Genomic DNA, 21,996 nt, shown 5'->3' with positions numbered 1-21,996 from the left:
CACAGCAATGAATAAAGAATGGTACCAAAATAGACCCCAAGAGCAACTTCTCCTAACCATCCAAGAACAGTTTGGTGATGAACATAGAGTGTGTGCCCGATGATATTGAGACAGCAAAACTATAACAAAAAAAAAGCTGCTGGGTGTAATGTGACACAGGGGAGTCTTGTAGCAGGATCCCTGCAGAGAATCAGCTATCAAGCAGCTAGAGGGAGATTATGCAGCAAAGCGAGTTTATGTACGGAGAGGGAGAATCCGGCTATTAGCAAACTGCATGCTAACAGAGCAGGACAGCTAGCAAGATCAGTCTTATGGGTAGTCCAAGACCCAAAAGTGACTGAGACCTTTATCTTCATCCAGAGAGGGAGAGCGATAAGTAATAACACACCAAACACTGTGACATCATTATTGCTGCATTAAGAGAAGAACACTATACCATGATTTATACATGAGTTAAACATTCTAACATTGATCTAACATATATCAGAGACTGTGTTATCTGCCAGAGATATAAAGACATTCAAAGTATCAGATATCTAATGCAATTTACATCTAAAGATACCCAAGTTAAGTAGCCAGGGTTACCGACATTTATACAAGTGCACCAACGTTAACTAGTGAATCTCACAAACTATTTAATATTGCCAGGACTGTGATTATTGTGTTAAATCATTACTGTGTGTGAGTGAATTGTGGGAGAGTTTGGGCGCCAGTGAGCGCACGTGTGGTGGGAACCCTTGTTTATTTGTCATTACTGTTCACCGTACTGTTGACTTTGATTATTATCTTACTCCTTGTCCCACTTATCCCGTCCAGAATCTCCCCCTATTTAAATCTGCCTGACCCATTCACTTCTCCCAAAATAAACACGCAGTTGATTGTTCTTGACCTCAGTGTTTGGCCTATTATTATTCAGTCTGGTTGAGTCAACCCCTGGTGGGTTCAGTAACAGTCCACATCGCACATACTGTGTAGGCTCAGGTAGAGGCACTGAAGATAGAGATACAACATTTCACCACCCCTTTCAGAGTGCTAGAGAAAGGGACGCTTCATATATCTAAGAAACATATACAGAATACACACATCACACCAGACACTGCAATTCTGTCCTTACTGCTCTTCCCCGATCCAGAATGTCACCCCTACAATCTATTTTGAATGCAACAGAAAACTAATTTTCCTGGTAAAATGCTCTTCTATTGCGGCTCTGCAATGTCCCTATATTGGTTGCTTGTAGTTTACAGAACACAATATCAAATACTTCTACTAAAATACAAGGCTATTAACAACACTATTTTACTAGCTACAAAATAACCCCCTCCGCTCTGCACAAGATCTGAGTCTCCGATCCACACTTATTACCTGTTCCTGTATATTATACTCTGTGTATTACTAACAGTTACTAGTAGTATAGATTACACTCACAGTTACTAGTAGTATAGATTACACTCACAGTGAGCAGTAGTATATATTATACTCTGTGTATTACTCACAGTTACTAGTAGTATATATTACACTCACAGTGAGCAGTAGTATATATTATACTCTGTGTATTACTCACAGTTACTAGTAGTATAGATTACACTCACAGTGAGCAGTAGTATATATTATACTCTGTGTATTACTCACAGTTACTAGTAGTATATATTACACTCACAGTGAGCAGTAGTATATATTATACTCTGTGTATTACTCACAGTTACTACTAGTAGTATAGATTACACTCACAGTGAGCAGTAGTATATATTATACTCTGTGTATTACTCACAGTTACTACTAGTAGTACAGATTACACTCACAGTGAGCAGTAGTATATATTATACTTGTGTATTACTCACAGTTACTAGTAGTATAGATTACACTCACAGTTACTAGTAGTACAGATTACACTCACAGTGAGCAGTAGCATATATTATACTCTGTGTATTACTCACAGTTACTAGTAGTATAGATTACACTCACAGTGAGCAGTAGTATATATTATACTCTGTGTATTACTCACAGTTACTAGTAGTATAGATTACACTCACAGTTACTAGTAGTACAGATTACACTCACAGTGAGCAGTAGTATATATTATACTCTGTGTATTACTCACAGTTACTAGTAGTACAGATTACACTCACAGTGAGCAGTAGTATATATTATACTCTGTGTATTACTCACAGTTACTACTAGTAGTACAGATTACACTCACAGTGAGCAGTAGTATATATTATACTCTGTATTACTCAGTTACTACTAGTAGTATAGATTACACTCACAGTGAGCAGTAGTATATATTATACTCTGTGTATTACTCACAGTTACTACTAGTAGTACAGATTACATTCACAGTGAGCAGTAGTATATATTATACTCTGTGTATTACTCACAGTTACTACTAGTAGTATAGATTACACTCACAGTGAACAGTAGTATATATTATACTCTGTGTATTACTCACAGTTACTACTAGTAGTACAGATTACACTCACAGTGAGCAGTAGTATGACATCCTTGTTGGCTTTGAGTGACGGACTGGCTTTCTGCAGCTGGCGAAGTTCCAGGATGTGCTGGTAGAGACTTTGCAATTTGCTGACATTGATCTTTCCATTGTCCAAGTAATCCGGCAGAGCCTCATTAAGTGAAACCAGGTCCTTTAGCTGCACACCAAGAATGGGAATCTTAAACCCCACACTTTCGTTATAAACCCTCCGATACGTACTGTAGTTACTGCATGAGGACAGAAGCTCCGTCATCTCGCTCAGCGTCTGGGAGAAGAGACCAGAAGAGGAATTATTAACACACAGGTACAGAATGCCCTAAATATGAAGAAGTGACATCCTTGTATGTACACAGTCGGATCCAGACTAAATAACACAAGTATTTGACGACCTGCATTAATAAACAGAACACTTATATTATCAACCCTTACCACCAATGTCTGGACACCTGGCTCTACAGTAATGATTCTCAGGTAAACTATTCCTATTGGTGCCAGTGTAGCCACAACTGTGTCTGGTACCAGGCTGGAAATTTAAAGACAATGAGCATACTTTGGACATTTGAAAAATACACTAAAAAATCTTTTCCATATACCACACCCTCTTTTTCCCCCACACCCACCATACTATCATGTATATTATATAGCCAAGTATACAATACAGCACCGATCTGATGAACAAACAGTGCACATCCCATCTGACCAACTTTGACGGGTACACACTGAAGCCTATGTTTGACCATTATGCAAATGTCCATTTAGTAAGTATGCAACACAGCACACATTGGCCGACTGACACCGCATCATATTTGTGACCTGTCAACAGCTCGCAAACATTACTCCCCAGTGCCACCGATGAAGTGCTATTAGTGTGCCTATCTGCGTGTAGTGGGTACTCACAAAAAACCATCACTCTCATTGCTAGCGATGGTGAATGCCTCTTCTGCAGCCACCTCTGAACCGATGCAGCCAACCAGCGATGGTTCTGGCTCTCGCCAATGCCCAAGTTCTGAAGTGAAGCAAAACCATTTGTGTGTCCCATGTTATAATTGTGGCCACGTTTGATGTCCCCTGTTTATCACGGAATGAGTTATTCTTTACTAGGGGTCTATTTTTTAAAGGGAAATAAGTGTTAAATCCTCAGAAAAGAGAAGTATCCCCAATTTACAACAGCCCGATGGAGATGGTGCGATGTTGAAGCCTGTAATTAACCAACAACAGTGGAGGTACAAATATCGCCATTCTCCTCTGATTGTTAATGCCCTTTCAGGATGGCGCTAGCCTGGGGTGCCCACAGGATAAATGCTTTATCGATAAAATGAAGAATGATTTCCATTTTATTTTTTTCTATTCTCTTTTAACTGTATTTTGCTTGGCTTGGCAAACAGTAAGACTCCTGTTACCGCTGCCAGCCAGATAAATTGCCTGCTAAAAGATTTCTATCACTACGATATATAGCAATATAAAATCTTGCTATCAGTGTTAGGAACCCCTCCAGCCGGCACAACACAACCCGGAGTCTACTCTGCCAGTCAGGTGTTCAGTGGAGCCCCTGATGGTGGGGACAGACTGGGCTGCAGACTGACAGAGGGCCGTGAAGTGTGTACCGGCTGGGGAGAACCCAGGCAAGAAGAGTCAGGTCCACGCAGAGGTCAAAGGTCGGCAGCAGGTAACAGTAACAATGAACAAGCTGAGGTCAGAGGTCACAGGCAAAGTAGCAGAACGGGTAAACGAGCCAAGGATCAGGGTCACAGGAAACACAAGCGAAGTCAAATACGAAGCCAAGGGTCATACACGGGAAGTCAAAACGTAGATACAGGAACAGGAACTGGAACAAGCAGGTCAGCAGACTGGAGCACAGAAGCTATAACCGGCAATGAGGCAGCAGACCTCATTGCCTTAAATACAACCCACAACCAATCAGAACCTGCCCCTAGACAAGGCCACACTTGTAGGCTAATTGCCAGCACCTAGCAAGACCAATCAGGGCTTAGCCCTGAAATCCACACCTGCAGTCTAATGCCTGCTAATTCAGCCACAGGCTAAATCTGCCTGATTGTCCCTAGAGCGCATGCGCGCCTGGCTGCCAGGACACGGCGCTGAGGAAGCGTCCGACCGTTGCCTTGGTAACGGTCGGGAGTTGAAAGGAAATGACGTCCCGGTCGTCATGGTGACGGCCGGGACGATGGGACCGACAGGAAGCGAGCCGCGGCGGCTGTGAGTACCGCCGCGGCTCGTGACAATCAGAAGGATTTTAATCTCCGATAAGATTATCTCCATTTTACAGTTCACTTGTCAACCCCTAAATTACAATTTACATTGATGTAATTATATCTTAGTTCACAGTGTGTTAACAACAGAATGTAACATTTCATCCCCCTGAAAGCAAATGTTTGTATGTGGTAGAATGACTTGGTTAGATAACGCTGCACCTGAATGCAAATGTTTGTATTGTGTTAGTATGACTTGGTTAGATAACGCTGCACAGTGACTTGTCCATTACAGAACACCATGCCTCATAACAATGTCTTTATACAAAGTTAATACAAAGAACTTTATCACAACGTTGACCGTCTTGTGCACTGAGCTGCAAGCTCCTTCCTGTGACAGAGTTTAAACCACTGAATAACTGGTGAAGAAATCACCTTAATGCGTTCATGTGGTGAGAAGCTGTGGTTACATTCTTAGAATGAGACATGAGTACTGGTAACAGATCTCTCCGAGACGTCTCTTCGGTTACACTAAAGTGAGACTGTGACACACTTTGGCCCCTCTCTTTCATATCCCTTGTGCAATTGTCTCCCATCTCCATTTTTCTCCCAAATAAATATCTTCCTCATTATTTTGTCTCAAACATTCCTCAGTTTCCCATAGTTAATTAGAACACAGAAGCAAAAAGCTAAAATAAATGTAGATAAAATCTACTTAAAGTCCAAGTAATACCACTATGTGACATTGATGCATATCAAAGACTATGTAATAGTAAGATGAATAACATACACGGACTACCTGAATTAAATATGTCCTACGTGTGCTTTTTCACCCCTCTGCAGCAGGATGCCTGTTAGGAAGGAGCTGCGTCTTTAACTGAACAGACGGTGAGTGACTGACAAGTTTGCAGACTTTGTAGAAATGATCTGCGTGGATTGGTGCATTCACACACAGGGACATTTTTAAAGTGTTTCCAGTATTTCAATTTGTTTAATATCTTTATGCAAATTTGTATATATTTATCTAGTCCCTGCTGCTCTCTTGTAATTGTTTGCTTAAACCCCCATCTGATTATCCACCTAACATTTCTAATTACCTGCAACCAGCACAGTAAGGGAACCAACAAGACTTAGGTGCAATATTAGAAAAACAGAATCGAAAAAAAATGAAGTAATTTATAAGACCATTTACAACACTGCCATATGTGTATTACTAGCCTATTTATAAATGCTAATATTAAATGCTGTGATGTGATGACTTTATACAAATATAGTCAAGGAAAATAGTATGATTTTTTTATAGTGCAGTAAAATCTGCATAAATCCCCTATAGATTGGAAGAAAGTAGGTTCCATGTACAACAGAGAAAGTTATGTTTCTCACTAACCTTTAATACGTCCTGGGATAGGTGGCTATGTGTCTCCTTCAGTCGGGATATAGCACTGTGACAAAGTCCCCCGATCACTGCCATCAGGGTGTTAAAATTCTGGAGTTTGCGGAGTTTCTGCAAAAGAAAAAAACACAAAAAACAATAGTAATAATATAATAATTATAAGATTTGTGTGCATCCTCAAGCTGCTCCTTTCACAAGCACAATACACAGGTATTATTATTATTATTATTATTATTATTATTGCAATCTTTTATTTATAAAACACTGACATATTACACAAAGCTGTACATTGAGGAGATCATGATATTATTATTATTACCATTTATTTATATAGCGCCACTAATTCTGCAGCGCTGTACAGAGGACTCACTCACATCAGTCTCTGCTCCATTGGGGCTTACAGTCTAAATTCCCTAAGACACACACACACACAGACACACACGGACAGACGACAGACAGACTAGGGTCAATTTGATAGCAGCCAATTAACCTACCAGTATTGTTTTTTTGAGTGTGGGGGGAAACCGGAGCACCTGGAGGAAACCCACAGAAACACGGGGAGAACATACAAACTCCTCACAGATAAGGCCATGGTCGGGAATTGAACTCATGAACCCAGTGCTGTAAGGCAGAAGTGCTAACCACTAAGCCACAAAACATATTACATACAATGACATGGAACAGAAGGTAAAGATGGCCCTGACCTAAAGAGCTTACAATCTAAGAGGTGTGGGGATCACACGATACGGAAGGTAGTGGAATAACAATTGCGGCTGCTGGTGGGGTAAGTGTGTGTGGTCTATTGTCAGGCAGCAGCAGTATCAACCAATAATAACCAATAATAAAGCAGCCATTGGCGACTTACTGTAACGCTACCAGAGGAGCGTCACTAATGGAACACGGAGAGACAGTGGAAGGTGGGGACACAAAACATAAACCAGTCACTGTAGAAATATTAAAGCAGGTAGCTGCTGGCACCATGACTGTCCTTCACCAGCTATCTTATCAGACCCTCCTTCCTCTACTGGTTCTAGAGAAGGAATTTACATTGGTGTAGTTGTGCGTCTGGTGTCTTTCTTTAGTATCTGGACAGTTGTTTCTCATGTTCGACGGCAGCTGCTCACACCAAGGAGGCTGCAGAGATCACCAAAGGAGGAACAGAGATGGCAACAGCGATGATGGCTGACAGTAATGACAGATGAACTCACTGAGACAAGCTTTGCCTAGAAAGTGTTCTGCCACTTTTAAATTTGTCCACTAGATGGCACCGCAAGCTGTAAACCAATGAGGGAGATTCCACAAGTACAAATGCACAGGAAAATAGAGAAGCGTAATGTGTGTTCAGCAAATCAATACTTTCCCTTGTCTCTATAGGGATATTTTTTATTTGAACGAATAGTACACTTTTATGCTTAAAGGATATGGCCACCCAAAAAGTAATTTTTTTGGGGGGTAGGAGGGCTACTGGGTCTTCTTCATTCAAAGTAAGGCAAAAATTAGTACGTTTTCTCCAGGACAAATCATGTTACAATGCAAGGGGTACAAAGTAGTTTATTATTTTGCACATAAGTTAAATACTGGCTGTATTTTCATTCAGCACACAAATACTTGATAGCTTTATTTATACACTGAAATATAAAGTTGATCTAGGACAGGCCTGTCCAACCTTCGGGCCCTCCAGGTGTTGTGAAACTACAAGCCCCAGCATGCTTTGCCAGTAGACAACTAGTTAATAGCTGAAAGGGCATGTTGGGACTTGTAGTTTCACAAGACCTGGAGGGCCGCAGGTTGGACAGGCCTGATCTAGCCCACCCCAACTATAAATCTGCCGTCACATTTTAAATTTTCCAATGCAACATGGTTTTGCCAAGATGCAAAGTTACTTCTTTTTTTTGCTTTACTTTACTTAACAAATCAGGCCCACTGACTGTAAAATTAACTTGTTTGGTTGAATCATTTAAATATTACCTCTAACATATTCCACAAATCACTTCTCCATGATCCATCTATGGAACCTCTTCCATCTCAGTATTCATCAACCATCTTGCCACACATTCACTCACTTGACCTAAATTCAGAACCATCTCAATCTCAGTATTCAAGAAGAAGTCCAGAACAACCCACACTCAGTACCCATGAAAGTCTCAGATATTGAAACTATCTCAGAACCTCTTCCAAACCAAATCAAACCCAACTCCAGAAACTCCTCAGAACCAACTTATAACACATAAAACCAAACTCCAGAACCTCCTCCCTCTCTGTATCTTCCAGATAACTTCTCAAAAGTAAAAACAACTTTGAGAACCTCGTCCCTCTCTTTCTACCAAATATTTCTAACACATTAAAGCACCCTGGAAACCTTCTCAATGTCGTTACCCACAAACCACCTCTCACATTAAACCTGCTTGCAGTGAAAGCCACTTATCAGTCCTTGATATTTTCACCAGCTTTGAGCCAGAGAAGATCAGGTCTAGCCCTAAACGTTTAATGGGGCTCCTTTACCCCTTTAAGTGACATTTCAGCTGAGAAGTGCATATCTAGGGGCAGTTTGTCCAACGTAAAACACACAACATTGCCAAATGTAATAAAGACGTGCTCTATGTCCCATTTAGCCATAAATGAGGATCAATCTAAATAATTTAATAAACGGATGGTTCTAAGCTGGTGGGACGTTAGAGTTTAATCTGATGGTTAGACTTTTGCACAGTCTTCCCCCATAGAATTATTTTACTTTACACTTCTAGTGTGCGGCGGTGTTTCCAGAAAGCGGAGACTAGGGGATATATTTACTAAACTGTGGGTTTGAAAAAGTGGAGATGTTGCCTATAGCAACCAGATTCTAGTAATCATTTATTTAGTACATTCTACAAAATGACAGCTAGAATCTGATTGGTTGCTGTAGGCAACATCTCCACTTTTTCAAACCCACAGTTTAGTAAATATACACCTAGGAGCGCACCTTGAAAAGCACTCGGTGGACCATCGAAGGAAGAGCAGTGGTGAAACACAAAGGCACTTGCGTTGTGCAGCCAGTGTGCTTCACAAATGAGGTCCAGAATGCCACACTCAATTTGTACCCTTCAAGAATTCTGTATTCAGAACTTCACAAACTGAAGATTCCAACCCATCTACAGTCCTCTCAAGGTCCACCAAGGACATTCCCATGCAGTAAAACTTTGAATACTCTTTGCTAATGGTCAATTGATTACCTTTTTGGGACATTGAGGATCCAAGGTAAAGCTGAATACCTGTTGATCTTACATATATCTCTTTGGGTTTAAAGCGAGTCATACTCAGTTCTCACCTGTGTCACCTGAATGAACTTGGTAAACACCTCTGCTCTCTGCTGTGGAGTTGGTCGGTTGAGGATCATGAGCTGCACCCATTGGGAAATACTGTTGCACAAGGTGACCGATCGCTCCAATTGAGGAATTTCTCGTAGGGAGTTCTGCAACGTGTAGCTCCGATAGTCTATATGCTGGCACAAAGAGAGCAGGGTCAGGTAACAGCACAAATCAGACTCTACACCAAATTGTCAGCCATTACACATTTAACTAGAAGAACGAATTTAATGCTGAGGGACCATATTGTAACTAGGACACTAAATGAGCTGGTCAAAACAGTCTAAGTTTTCTATTTCTTAAAGTATAACTCAACCCACAATTGAATTTTCAGTGAGAGTTCCACAAAGTATCATAGTATACAGTTCTAGCAGGTCCCCCAATTTCTACTGAGGTCCAGTGATGCTCGACCAGCTCCGACCAGTAGAGTGTTGCATGTTGACAACTTGCTGCCATTATGAAAAATGCCTTAACATGAGTGAGGACAGAATTGCCGGACCATGTTAGACATTGAGAACATTCAGATCCAATGTAAATAGTTTTCTGTGATAATGTATAACTTGTGATGTTCCACCTGAAACTGAATTTCCAGTTTGGGTGGAATAACCCTTTGAAGTTATCGGAAGAAACACACATTTTTGTGAGATTTTAGATAATGAGATTGCTGGATGAAAGATCCGTGCATTCAGTTCATGGTCCACGGATATATGGGGAAACCCCTACAGAAATCCAAAGTGAAAGGTTACATGGAATGACTTCACTGTAGGTCCATACTGAATAATTATATTGAATGAACAAATTGGTTGGGATTCAAGAAACCAACCAATCTGAAAGTAAATCGAAAGAGGTCTGTCCTGAAAGTTCATATTGAGAGTTGCATGCATGGTCTTAGTAAGAAGACTCTTAAATGTTTACCGAAATCCTGCAGAAACAGTTGAATTCTAGGTAGCTGAGATGTTCTGCCAATTCTGAAGGCTCCAGGTGATCAAAGAGAAGGGAGACTTTCCTCTTTTTATTGAAACTAGGCGACTCGGGAAAAGCCTTTGTAAAGTCATGGTCAAAACTGGCATAGACAAAGATAAAAGAACAGTAATGGTGATAAAGGAAGAAATGATCCAGAAGAGTTAAAACATGTCCAAGGACGAAGCAACGTATGGAACACAAGGCAGATATAAGGACATTCTAGATTATTTCTCATGAGAGTTAATCATTCAGGATACAGTGTAGTCTGGAAAATGTTGGATCACAAGAAGTTCTTACATGTACGATGTGTCAGAGCTCCGTCGGTGATCACTTGGCCGTCTCCGATCCTTCACCACCTCCCAAAAATCACACATCAGCTCTTCCAGTTCATTGTCAAGCTGAAACACCTCTGGATACTGATTAACCCAGAACCTGAAGGTGATGAAGAGCTGGATTTAGCTCTACAGACACATGAACAGCGAGATGAGTTGGTTTCATATCATACGAGCCACCTTTTTAAAATGCACAGTAATGCAAGAGGTGTGATATTTTGTTTTCATTTTATGAGTAGTGTTTGGCAACACGTACATCTAATAATCATACAACCCAAAGCCACTTGTTTGTTTCTCTATCACCTGTTATCTGTTTTCCCACCGTATGTATGCAGGCCAGTAAAAATGTGACACAGTGGAGAGCATTAAACATAACAGAAGGACACTTACCTGAGGAGATGGCAGATCTGTGTTTTTCTTTGGCTTTGCTCAGCTTCCCTGTAGGTAATTGGTGGTTAAGGATCTAAACGCAAGAATTGGGAGGACAAGAAAGCACAATGAGCTCTACCTATCCTAGACGTTGACCCCATTTCGACATGGTTAAGGATATAGTTGCAGAAGCTTTCGAGCAAACTCGGCCGATGGTACCACCCAGCTGTGCATGACGAGGATCATGTGAACGGTGTCCTCATTTCTCCAAAGCTTTCCATCCACATCTTCTCAGTCAGGAGAAACAAAGTAAGACAAAGGACATGGTCAATACAATAGATATTGAACATCCATGTGAGTAATGATGATACAGTTGAGAAACAAAATCCAATTTGATGGACATTCCACCTAATCTGTTTAATATGCAATAGTGGGTCTCCAAAATATTGCGTAACACATAGTAGACAATTTACCGAAGGATTGAATGCATTTCTCCATCAGTTCTTCCAGGCTGCAGCCCTTCCCAAGTTGGGCCAGTGTTACAGTCACCAAGGCCTTGTTAATCTCAGCCGGGCTTGGGCAGGTCATCCTTCTCCTCCTCCTGCACTGACTGTTTCGGCTCTTAACTGGAAGGCAGACTCCATTGGTACTTACAATTTGAGTTGAAACCTCCAAGCGAGATTTTCTGTGAAAAATGAAATTTTGAGCATAGGTGTAATATTCACGTGCAACAAAATTATTGTTATATTTTTTGACCATTGAGAGCCTTTTTTTTTGCTTTATTTTTTTTTCAAACTTGTGTTAAGAGGGATTTTGCTAAAAATAAGATGGACAGGAATGCAAATATCATTTGTCTAATGAACTGGGGAGCACCTGTCAATGTCAACTAGTTTCAAATTCACATACATAGATGTTTGGGGCAGCATGGTGGCTTAGTGGTTAGCACTTCTGCCTCACATCACTGGGGTCATGAGTTTGATTCCCAACCATGGCCTTATCTGTGTGGAGTTTGTATGTTCTCCTCATGTCTGCGCGGCTTTCCTCCAGGTGCTCTGGTTTTCTCCCACACTCCAAAAACATACTAGTAGGTTAAGTGACTGCTCTTAAAATTGACATTAGTCTCTGACAGTCTGTCTATGTGTGTGTATGTTAGGGAATTTAGACTGTAAGCTTCAATGGAGCAGGGACTGATGTGAGTTCTCTGTACAGCGCTGCGGAATTAGTGGCGCTATATATAAAATAGCTGATGCTGCTGATAGTCTGTTATGGACCCTGAACATGCCTTTCAAAATTTGTTGCTTGCTTTCGAAGTTCGATTTCAAGTTAAAGAGTGTGTGTTTTTTTAAATTTTTACATTTTTTTTAATTGAATTGTGAATACTACTGTACAGTTCACCATTTGCAATTAAAAAGACATATAGGGGCAAATTCAATTCCGATCCGATGCGCGGTAACGCGCGTTACCGCGGAAAATGCGCACAACTGCCGGTAATACGGTATGGGCTGCGAACGAAAATCCACGTTATTGCGGTACCGCGGATTACGTTCGCAGCCGTTCCGGCGCGATCCCGCGAATCAGGATCGGAATTGAATATGCCCCATAAATTATTACATTTTTAATTTGACTTGTGCAAACCGGCATGCACGAATACAAAACTGCCTGCACCCTACCTAACAGGATTGAACCTGTTGTCTTTCTTGAAATTTTTTTTACCGGCTCTAAAATTTGAGAAATTCCAACTATTTTTTTTAACTGATTTGCAGGTTTGAGCATTTCTACAGTAAAGTCAGGGTCTATTTGACATCATTTGCATTTTTGTCCTATTAAGTAACATCTGTCATCAACACTATTCGCAGCAATGACAGATGACTTAAAGGGGCAATTTGCCATTACAAGCATGCTGGGACTGCATATTATTATCATCATCATTAGCAGCTATTTATATAGCTCCACTAATTCCGCGGAGCTGTATAGAGAACTCACATCAGTCCCTGTCCCATTGGAGCTTACAATCTAAATTCCCTAACATACACACAGAGACTGGAGAGAGACTAAAACAGTGGTTCCCAAACATTTGCAGTTCGCGGCACCTTTAGAGTCTCCATAATTTTCAATTTTCAAATTTCCAAGGCACCTCTCCAAAATAATTACCAAGCAGTCCTATTTTATAAGAAGTTGGGTCAAAAAAACGCAATAAGTATTTAGGTCAGGACAGAAATACTTATTTAGCTGTATTCAAAACTAATTCACATAAATCCAAGGAAAAAGAATATTTTTATATTTTTTTCAATTATATTTCTGTCAAAGAATAATTTACAGCTAACTCACACTGTGCCCTCCTTCATCTCCACACACTCTGTGCCCTCCTTCATCCACACACTGTGCCCTCCTTCAGCTACACGCTGTGCCCTCCTTCATCTCCACACACTCTGTGCCCTCCTTAATTCACACACTGTGCCCTCCTTCAGCTACACACTGTGCCCTCCTTCATCTCCACACACTCTGTGCCCTCCTTCATTAACACACTGTGCCCTCTTTCAGCTCCACACACTCTGTGCCCTCCTTCATCCACACACTGTGCCCTCCTTCATCTCCACATACTCTGTGCCCTCCATCTCCACACACTCTGTGCCCTCCTTCATCTCCACACACTCTGTGCCCACCTTCATCTCCACACACTCTGTGCCCTCCTTCATCTCCACACACTCTGTGCCCACCTTCATCTCCACACACTCTGTGCCCCTGCATCCACTCACTCTGTCCCCTCTGCATCCTCTCACGCTGCCCCATCTGCATCCAATTACTCTGCCCCCTCTGCATCCACTCACTCTGCCCCCTCTGTGGGGGCTAGGAAGAGAAAAAAAAGTACCAATCCGGCGGCGCCCGGGATCCAGTATCCTCCTCCCTCCTTGCTTCTCACTTAATGTCGGGTGTGACATCATCACGCCCGACATTATGTGAGAAGCGAGGAAGGAGGAGGATTTGATTTGTTTTGGGTTTTTTTCTCTTCCTGGCCGCAGCACCCCTGTTACACTTTGGGAACCGCTGGACTAAGGTCAATTTAATAGCAGCCAATTAACCTGCTAGTATGTGTTTGGAGTGTGGGAGGAAACCAGATCACCTGGAGGAAACCAACGCAAACACAGGGAGAACATACAAACTCCTCACAGATAAGGCCATGGTCAGGAAACGAACTCCTAACTCCAGTGCTGTGAGGCAGAAGTGCTAACCACTGAGCCTCCGTGCTACCATTAGAAAAGAACTTGTAATGATTGGGCTCTATTCACACTTCTTTCACCTCGTGCTTATCACAGTGGTGAACGAAGGAACATCGGGTCGTGCGCTCGCACAGTCCAGCAGGTAGAGTAGGATCTGAAGATCCCTCTTGGCGATGCTCTAGTCAACAGGCTACAGCTACTAATGCCATTCTGAGCTAAATTGCTCCAGACCACAGTTCCCATTAGGAATTATGGGGACTGCGGTATTCTGTGTCAGTTTGCGTCATATCTCTGATATCTCTGATATCTCCCAGCATTATACTTTTCTTAAATAGCTCCGATACCTAAATTTATGTAAACCATGCGGAACAGCCATTTCTACATGGTTATAGGCTGGATAAATAGGCCCCTCAGTGACACAGTCTGTCTGGTGTTTAGAGGTGGAGGCATCATTACAGTTATATGTATTAATCATACAGGTTTAGTACCTGGTTGTGTGATTGTGTATAGGTACAAGCAGTGTGATCTACCAGATCATAACTACTGTAATGCTTATAAGTTACATGCAAACTGATTCACAGCCAGTATATTACGGTTTCCACATTGTTTTGCACAGGAAATGGTAACACATCTTAGGGCATGGATTAATGAAAGGGAAAGAAAGGAAGCTTCCACTTGCAATGGCCTTGGATTAGTCTGTCTAGAGTCACACACACAAGCTGTTAATGTCCTGCAAAGGAGAAGACCGATCTGTTAGTATCACATACAAAATTACAACACACCAGAGAACCAGTCTGTGAGACACACACACGCACACACACACACACACACTTGAGGACCAGTCTGTGAGACACACACACACACTTGAGGACCAGTCTGTGAGACACACACACACACACACACACTTGACACACACACTTGAGGACCAGTCTGTGAGACACACACACACACACACTTGAGGACCAGTCTGTGAGACACACACACACACACACACACTTGACACACACACTTGAGGACCAGTCTGTGAGACTCGCCTCACACACTTTCTTACAGCAAACAACCTACTTGATCCTCTTCAGTCAGGCTTTCGCTCTCAACACTCCACAGAGACTGCGCTGTCCAAGGTTGTCATTGATTTGATCACTTCTAAATTCTTCTATTTCTCCTGGATCTCTCTGCTGCATTTGACACTGTTGACCACTCTCTCCTCATACAAACGCTACAATCCCAGTGGCGCACGCAGGGGGGGTTTTTGGGTCTCCAGAAACCCCCACCTCCGCTGACTAAGTGCCTACCATAGTGGCACTGTCCTATACAGCAGTCGCGGCACTGTCAAAGAAGCGTCCGCGGCGGTGCTGTATTGCACCACCGCGGACGCTTCTTTGACGGCGCCGCGGCTGCTGTATAGGACAGCGCTGCCGAAACGGAGCTGCTGCGCATGTTTTGCGTGTTTTTTGTTTTTTTGGGGGGAGGGGACCCTGAAATCCCTGACAATCCTGCGTGCGCCCCTGAATCCCTAGGTCTTGAAGGCACTGTCCTATCCTGGATCTCATCCTACCTATCGAATCGCTCTTTCTGTGTTAATTTCTCTGGATCCACCTCCGCTCCGCTTCCTTTATCAGTTGGAGAACCAGAAGGCTCAGTCCTAGGTCCTCTGCTATTCTCTATCTACACCACTTCTCTTGGAAAACTAATAAGCTCCTTTGGATTTCAACATTGTTTCTATGCGGATGATACACAAATTTATCTATCCTCTCCTGATCTCTCGACATCTGTGTTGTCTCGTGTTACTGGCTGTCTTTCTGCCATTTTATCTTGGATGTCTTCTCGCCAACTCAAACTCAATCTTTCAAGAACTGAATTAATAATATTCCCACCCAAAAACAGAAGCGAACTGCCTGACATTTCTATTTCTGTTGATAACATGACCACAAATCCCACCCTGCAAGCTCGCTGCTTAGGTGTAATCCTTGACTCACAACTATCATTTATTCCCCACATCAACTCTATATCTAAATCATATTTCATACATCTAAAGAACATTTCCAGAATACACACATATCTCACAGAAGATACTGCAAAAACCTTAATTCATGCACTCATCATCTCCCACATTGACTATTGCAATTCCCTCCTTACTGGTCTTCACAAAGTAAGACTTGAACCCCTGCAATCTATTTTGCATGCAGCGGCTAGATTGATTTTCCTTGCAAACTGTTCTTCCTCTGCTGAGCCACTCTGTCAATTTCTTAATTGGTTGCCTGTATTTAAAAGAATGCAATATAAAATTCTTCTACTAACATACAAGGCCATCAACAAAATTGCACCGACATACATTTCCTCACTTGTCTCAAAATATCTCCCAACTCGACACCTCCGTTCTGCACAAGATCTGCGTCTCTCTTCCACTCTCATCACATCCTCCCATTCCCGGTTACAGGACTTTTTTCGGGCTGCACCCACTTTGTGGAATTTCCTCCCTCACACAATAAGACTTTCCTCTGGTCTTCAAACCTTTAAGCGTTCTCTGAAAACCCACCTCTGCAGACAAGCTTATAATATTCCTCAACCAGCATCTTAATCTCCCTAGGTTACCCTATTACCCCCCTCTACACAGCTAACACAAAACAACAACCCTGTGACCAACATTGCTGTGTGACTGATCACACAGCCCATTCAATATTTTTACCTTTGCATTCTAACTGGTCCAATGTGCAATATGATGTAGCACATGACCTTGTGTTTCAAACTCTCATTGTCCCATAGATTGTAAGCTTGCGAGCAGGGTTCTCTTACCTTCTGTCTGTATGTATTACCCAGTATTGTTTTATTAATGTTTGTTCCCAATTGTAAAGGGCTGCGGAATTTGCTGGCGCTATATAAATAAATGTTGATGATGATGAGACGCACCAACACACACACACTAGAGGACCAGTTTGTGAGACACACACACACACACACACACACACTAGAGGACCAGTCTGTGAGACACACACACACTAGAGGACCAGTCTGTGAGACACACACACACACTAGAGGACCAGTCTGTGAGACACACACACACACACACACACACACACACTAGAGGACCAGTCTGTGAGACACACACACTAGAGGACCAGTCTGTGAGACACAAACACACACACACACACACACTAGAGGACCAGTCTGTGAGACACACACACACAAACACACTAGAGGACCAGTCTGTGAGACACACACACACACTAGAGGACCAGTCTGTGAGACACACACACACACACACACACACACGAGGACCAGTCTATGAGACACACACACACTAGAGGACCAGTCTGTGAGACACACACACACACACACACACACACACACACACACACACACACACACTAGAGGACCAGTCTGTGAGACACACACACACACACACACACACACACACACACACTAGAAGACCAGTCTGTGAGACACACACACACACACACACACTAGAGGACCAGTCTGTGAGACACACACACACACACACACTAGAGGACCAGTCTGTGAGACACACACACACACACACACACACTAGAGGACCAGTCTGTGAGACACACACACACACACACACACACACACACACTAGAGGACCAGTCTGTGAGACACACACACTAGAGGACCAGTCTGTGAGACACAAACACACACACACACACACACTAGAGGACCAGTCTGTGAGACATACACACACAAACACACTAGAGGACCAGTCTGTGAGACACACACACACACTAGAGGACCAGTCTGTGAGACACACACACACACACACACACACACTAGAGGACCAGTCTATGAGACACACACACACTAGAGGACCAGTCTGTGAGACACACACACACACACACACTAGAGGACCAGTCTGTGAGACACACACACACACACACACACACACACACACTAGAAGACCAGTCTGTGAGACACACACACACACACACACACTAGAGGACCAGTCTGTGAGACACACACACACACACACACTAGAGGACCAGTCTGTGAGACACAAACACACACACACACACTAGAGGACCAGTCTGTGAGACACAAACACACACACACACACACACACACTAGAGGACCAGTCTGTGAGACACACACACACAAACACACTAGAGGACCAGTCTGTGACACACACACACACACACACACACACTAGAGGACCAGTCTGTGAGACACACACACACACACACACACACTAGAGGACCAGTCTATGAGACACACACACACACTAGAGGACCAGTCTGTGAGACACACACACACACACACACACACACACACACACACACATACACACTAGAGGACCAGTCTGTGAGACACACACACACACACACACACACACACACACACAAACAGAGCTTAGGACCAGCCTGTCAGTGCTATACAATCACACATTCGTGGACTAGCCTGCCAGTGTCACGCACACACAGGAGAGGACCTGTCTGTCGTTGTTTCGCATTCACACATAACTGGACCAGGCTGTCAGTATCACACACATAGGAGAGTACTGGTCTGTGACAGTTACACACAGGAGAAGACCAGTCTATTAGTGTCACACACATACATGTGTCTGTCAATGTCACACAAAGGGGCCGCAGCAGACACAGGCTGTTCAGAGACACTCTGCTGGTACACAGTTTTGCACAACTTATTACACACTCTCTTCTTATTTTCTAGTTCCCCCTGTGTGATCTTAAAGTCACAGTTTCACATCAGCATTTAACAGCACATCTCAGATTAAAGTCTATCTGGCCTGTTCATGGGTATCATTTCTTTTTCAGAATTAGTCAGCTAGCATAATATACTATATATACAGCTCTATAACTGACAGAAACCAGATCAGGAACTGAAGTCTTGTAACCCAGCTGGGAGACTTCTTCAGTCCTTTAAGTGTGCTGACAAAGTCATAGCACACAAACTCCACAATGATGAACTACAAAGCAATAGCCAAATCCATACAACCACTTTGACCAGCTGAGGCTACACACAGTCCCTGGTGTCTCACCACACATGGGCAACACAGTCTCACCTCTTGCTGTCTTTGCGATTCATGTTGCAGGAAGTCTGAAATGTAGTACAGGGGTCTGGGGGGGGTTTCTGATAAACTTCCTTGCCTAAAGTTCCTCTGCTTCCGACCCCCGTGTCATTACACACAGTTTTGAGGGATGGTGAATGCTTAGTGACTGGGGAGTGTCTCTTCTTCTGTAGACTGATAAAGAGGAACTGCTTGTAACTGTGTCATTAGGAGCAAGGCGAGAATACAGAGAGTGTTCTTAGCAAGTCTAACCATAGACTTACGAAACACAACACGCACCTCTCTATGTTGTCTAAAACATTTAACCCCCTCCCTGACAACTCACTCTTTTACTAACAAAAACCCCCCAAAAATGCAAACACAGGAAAGGCTGGACTACTACCTAATGTAAAGAGATGGATGTTATTATCAGGAGAAGATCTAGGAGTATATTTACTAAACTGGGTTTGAAAAAGTGGAGATGTTGCCTATAGCAACCAATCAGATTCTAGCTGTCATTTTGTAGAATGTAATAAATAAATCATCATCATCACCATTTATTTATATAGCGCCACTAATTCCGCAGCGCTCACATCAGTCCCTGCCCCATTGGGGCTTACAGTCTAAATTCCCTATCATACACACAGACACAGACAGACACACAGACTAGGGTCAATTTGTTAGCAGCCAATTAACCTACCAGTATGTTTTTGGAGTGTGGGAGGAAACCAGAGCACCCGGAGGAAACCATGGAAACACAGGGCGAACATACAAACTCCTCACAGATAAGGCCATGGTCGGGAATTGAACTCACGACCCCAGTGCTGTAAGGCATAAGTGCTGACCACCTAGACACTAGAATCTTATTGGTTGCTATAGGCAACATCTCCACTTTTTCAAACCCACAGGTTAGTAAATGTATCGCTAGAAGAATATATTGCACAGCCCAAGCGTACCAGTGATAGGGGACATAGAGGTACTTTTTGCACCAAAATCTTGTGCAACAGTTTGACAGGAGCTTCATATCACAGCACAAAGTTATATGCGCAAACACTCTTGTTTGACCTAGGTGCATATCCATATGTTCACACCTAGGGGAGGCACTCCGCGTTTTCCTTCGCACCCCATAGAATTGCAAAGAGAAAGCCGCGATGTTGCAGTTCCATATTAACATAAAAAATGCGCAGCCGCAATTTTCATCTGAACATGGCGGCTAATTGAATATGCCACCTAATTTCTATTATTGGGAAGTACCTTTGTGCAAACAGCGTTGCTGGACTGCGGTTTGTTATGCGGATGAGCATGGCATCAACAGTATGAAGTACTGTAGAGTTCTACTTATTATGACTAACATTAATACATTTTGATGGTTTCATTTTTGTCCGGTCGTTTGAGCCTCATTTATGTCTTAAATAAGTCAAGACAGCAGGAGGAAATGGAGGTGGTTTCTATTCATGTGTCATGTGTACATTGTACATACACCTGAGGTGCGTGCTCCAAATCATCCAGTGCGGTCTATGAATGTGCTGGGAGCTTGGGACTTTTGCACCCTTCCCTAAATGGAAAGAGACCCATTTTCCCCATCCCTCAGGAGCTAGAATGCCCCAGAGAGCAAAAAAGGGTTTTCAGGAACCTTCTTCACCGAAGCTAGAGAGAGCCCCCGACATCCCCGACCTCCGGGGGTCAAGGGTCTTTGGGTACACCTCCACCGCAAGACTCGGACAGGCCCCCTTCTCCCTTAAGGGAACCGATTCTTCATCTCTGCTAACAAGGAGGGAGTCTCCGATGACTTGGGAAGAGGGCCGCCCATAAAGATCTATAGCCAAACCCCTTGAAAGATGTGCCGCACAAGACAAACCAACAAAAAACATGAAAAAAGTACTTAGCCCAAGGGCCGGTGGGTCTAAAAAATTTATGGTCCAGCTAAAAGACCCTGACCAAGAAATAAAATGTGAGGCAAGGAGGTTAAAAAGTGCTTATGCTCGTGACGTACTCTGTCCATGGTGAGGGTGCAGGTTCATCACCGGTGAATTTTCAGGCACCCCGGTCCTGCGTTAATCATCAGCACATCGGGCTCCTAACACCACCGGTCTCTTGGCCAGAGGACCAGGTGACAGCCTATCGACTACAGGGGGCGCCTTTAAGCCCCACAGCGTACATGGGCATCTACACCTGTTCTTAGCCAGGAGGCCAAGAAGGCTGCCACAGCCAAAGATAGCCAGTACTATACTACAAGGATGCCATAAGCCTGATGGCTACACACTCAGTCTTATAGGCGTCTGCCCTTTTGCCCATAGAAGCTCAGGACTGTCCCACTGAATAACAGGAATGTTGGGGATATGCATTATGGCCATTGTTAGTGGTGTCATGTTACGGATATAGCAGCCCTATGTCCACCTACATGTATACCATCATCATCACCATTTATTTATATAGCGCCACTAATTCCACAGTGCTGTACAGAGAACTGATTCACATCAGTCCCTGCCCCATTGGAGCTTACAGTCTAAGTTCCCTAACACACACACAGGCAGACACACACACACACACACTAAGGTCAATTTGTTAGCAGCCAATTAACCTACTAGTATGTTTTTGGAGTGTGGGAGGAAACCGGAGCACCTGGAGGAAACCCACGCAAACACAGGGAGAACATACAAACTCC

At 43.1% G+C, this 21,996-nt stretch overlaps 1 protein-coding gene across 1 annotated transcript in view; it reads right to left on the bottom strand.

Annotated features, from left to right (window-relative positions):
* Positions 1–19,552, bottom strand: part of RASGRP4 (RAS guanyl releasing protein 4) — a 36,737-nt gene extending 17,185 nt beyond the window's left edge. Inside the window, exons 1-9 of the mRNA XM_075186857.1 lie at positions 19,347–19,552; positions 11,567–11,778; positions 11,275–11,380; positions 11,115–11,168; positions 10,690–10,824; positions 10,345–10,492; positions 9,393–9,566; positions 6,083–6,199; positions 2,478–2,753 (exon numbers count right to left, since the gene is read on the bottom strand). Coding sequence (XP_075042958.1) covers positions 2,478–2,753; positions 6,083–6,199; positions 9,393–9,566; positions 10,345–10,492; positions 10,690–10,824; positions 11,115–11,168; positions 11,275–11,380; positions 11,567–11,778; positions 19,347–19,369 — 1,245 coding nt within the window. The 5' untranslated portion in view covers positions 19,370–19,552. The remainder of the gene's footprint in view (positions 1–2,477; positions 2,754–6,082; positions 6,200–9,392; positions 9,567–10,344; positions 10,493–10,689; positions 10,825–11,114; positions 11,169–11,274; positions 11,381–11,566; positions 11,779–19,346) is intronic.
* Between the last annotated feature and the right edge of the window lie 2,444 nt (positions 19,553–21,996).

Source organism: Mixophyes fleayi, chromosome 9 (genome assembly GCF_038048845.1).
Source record: "Mixophyes fleayi isolate aMixFle1 chromosome 9, aMixFle1.hap1, whole genome shotgun sequence".
Taxonomy (NCBI): Eukaryota; Metazoa; Chordata; class Amphibia; order Anura; family Limnodynastidae; genus Mixophyes; species Mixophyes fleayi.
The sequence above is the reverse complement of the archived record's forward strand: the minus strand, read 5'-3'. Positions and strand labels throughout refer to the sequence as shown.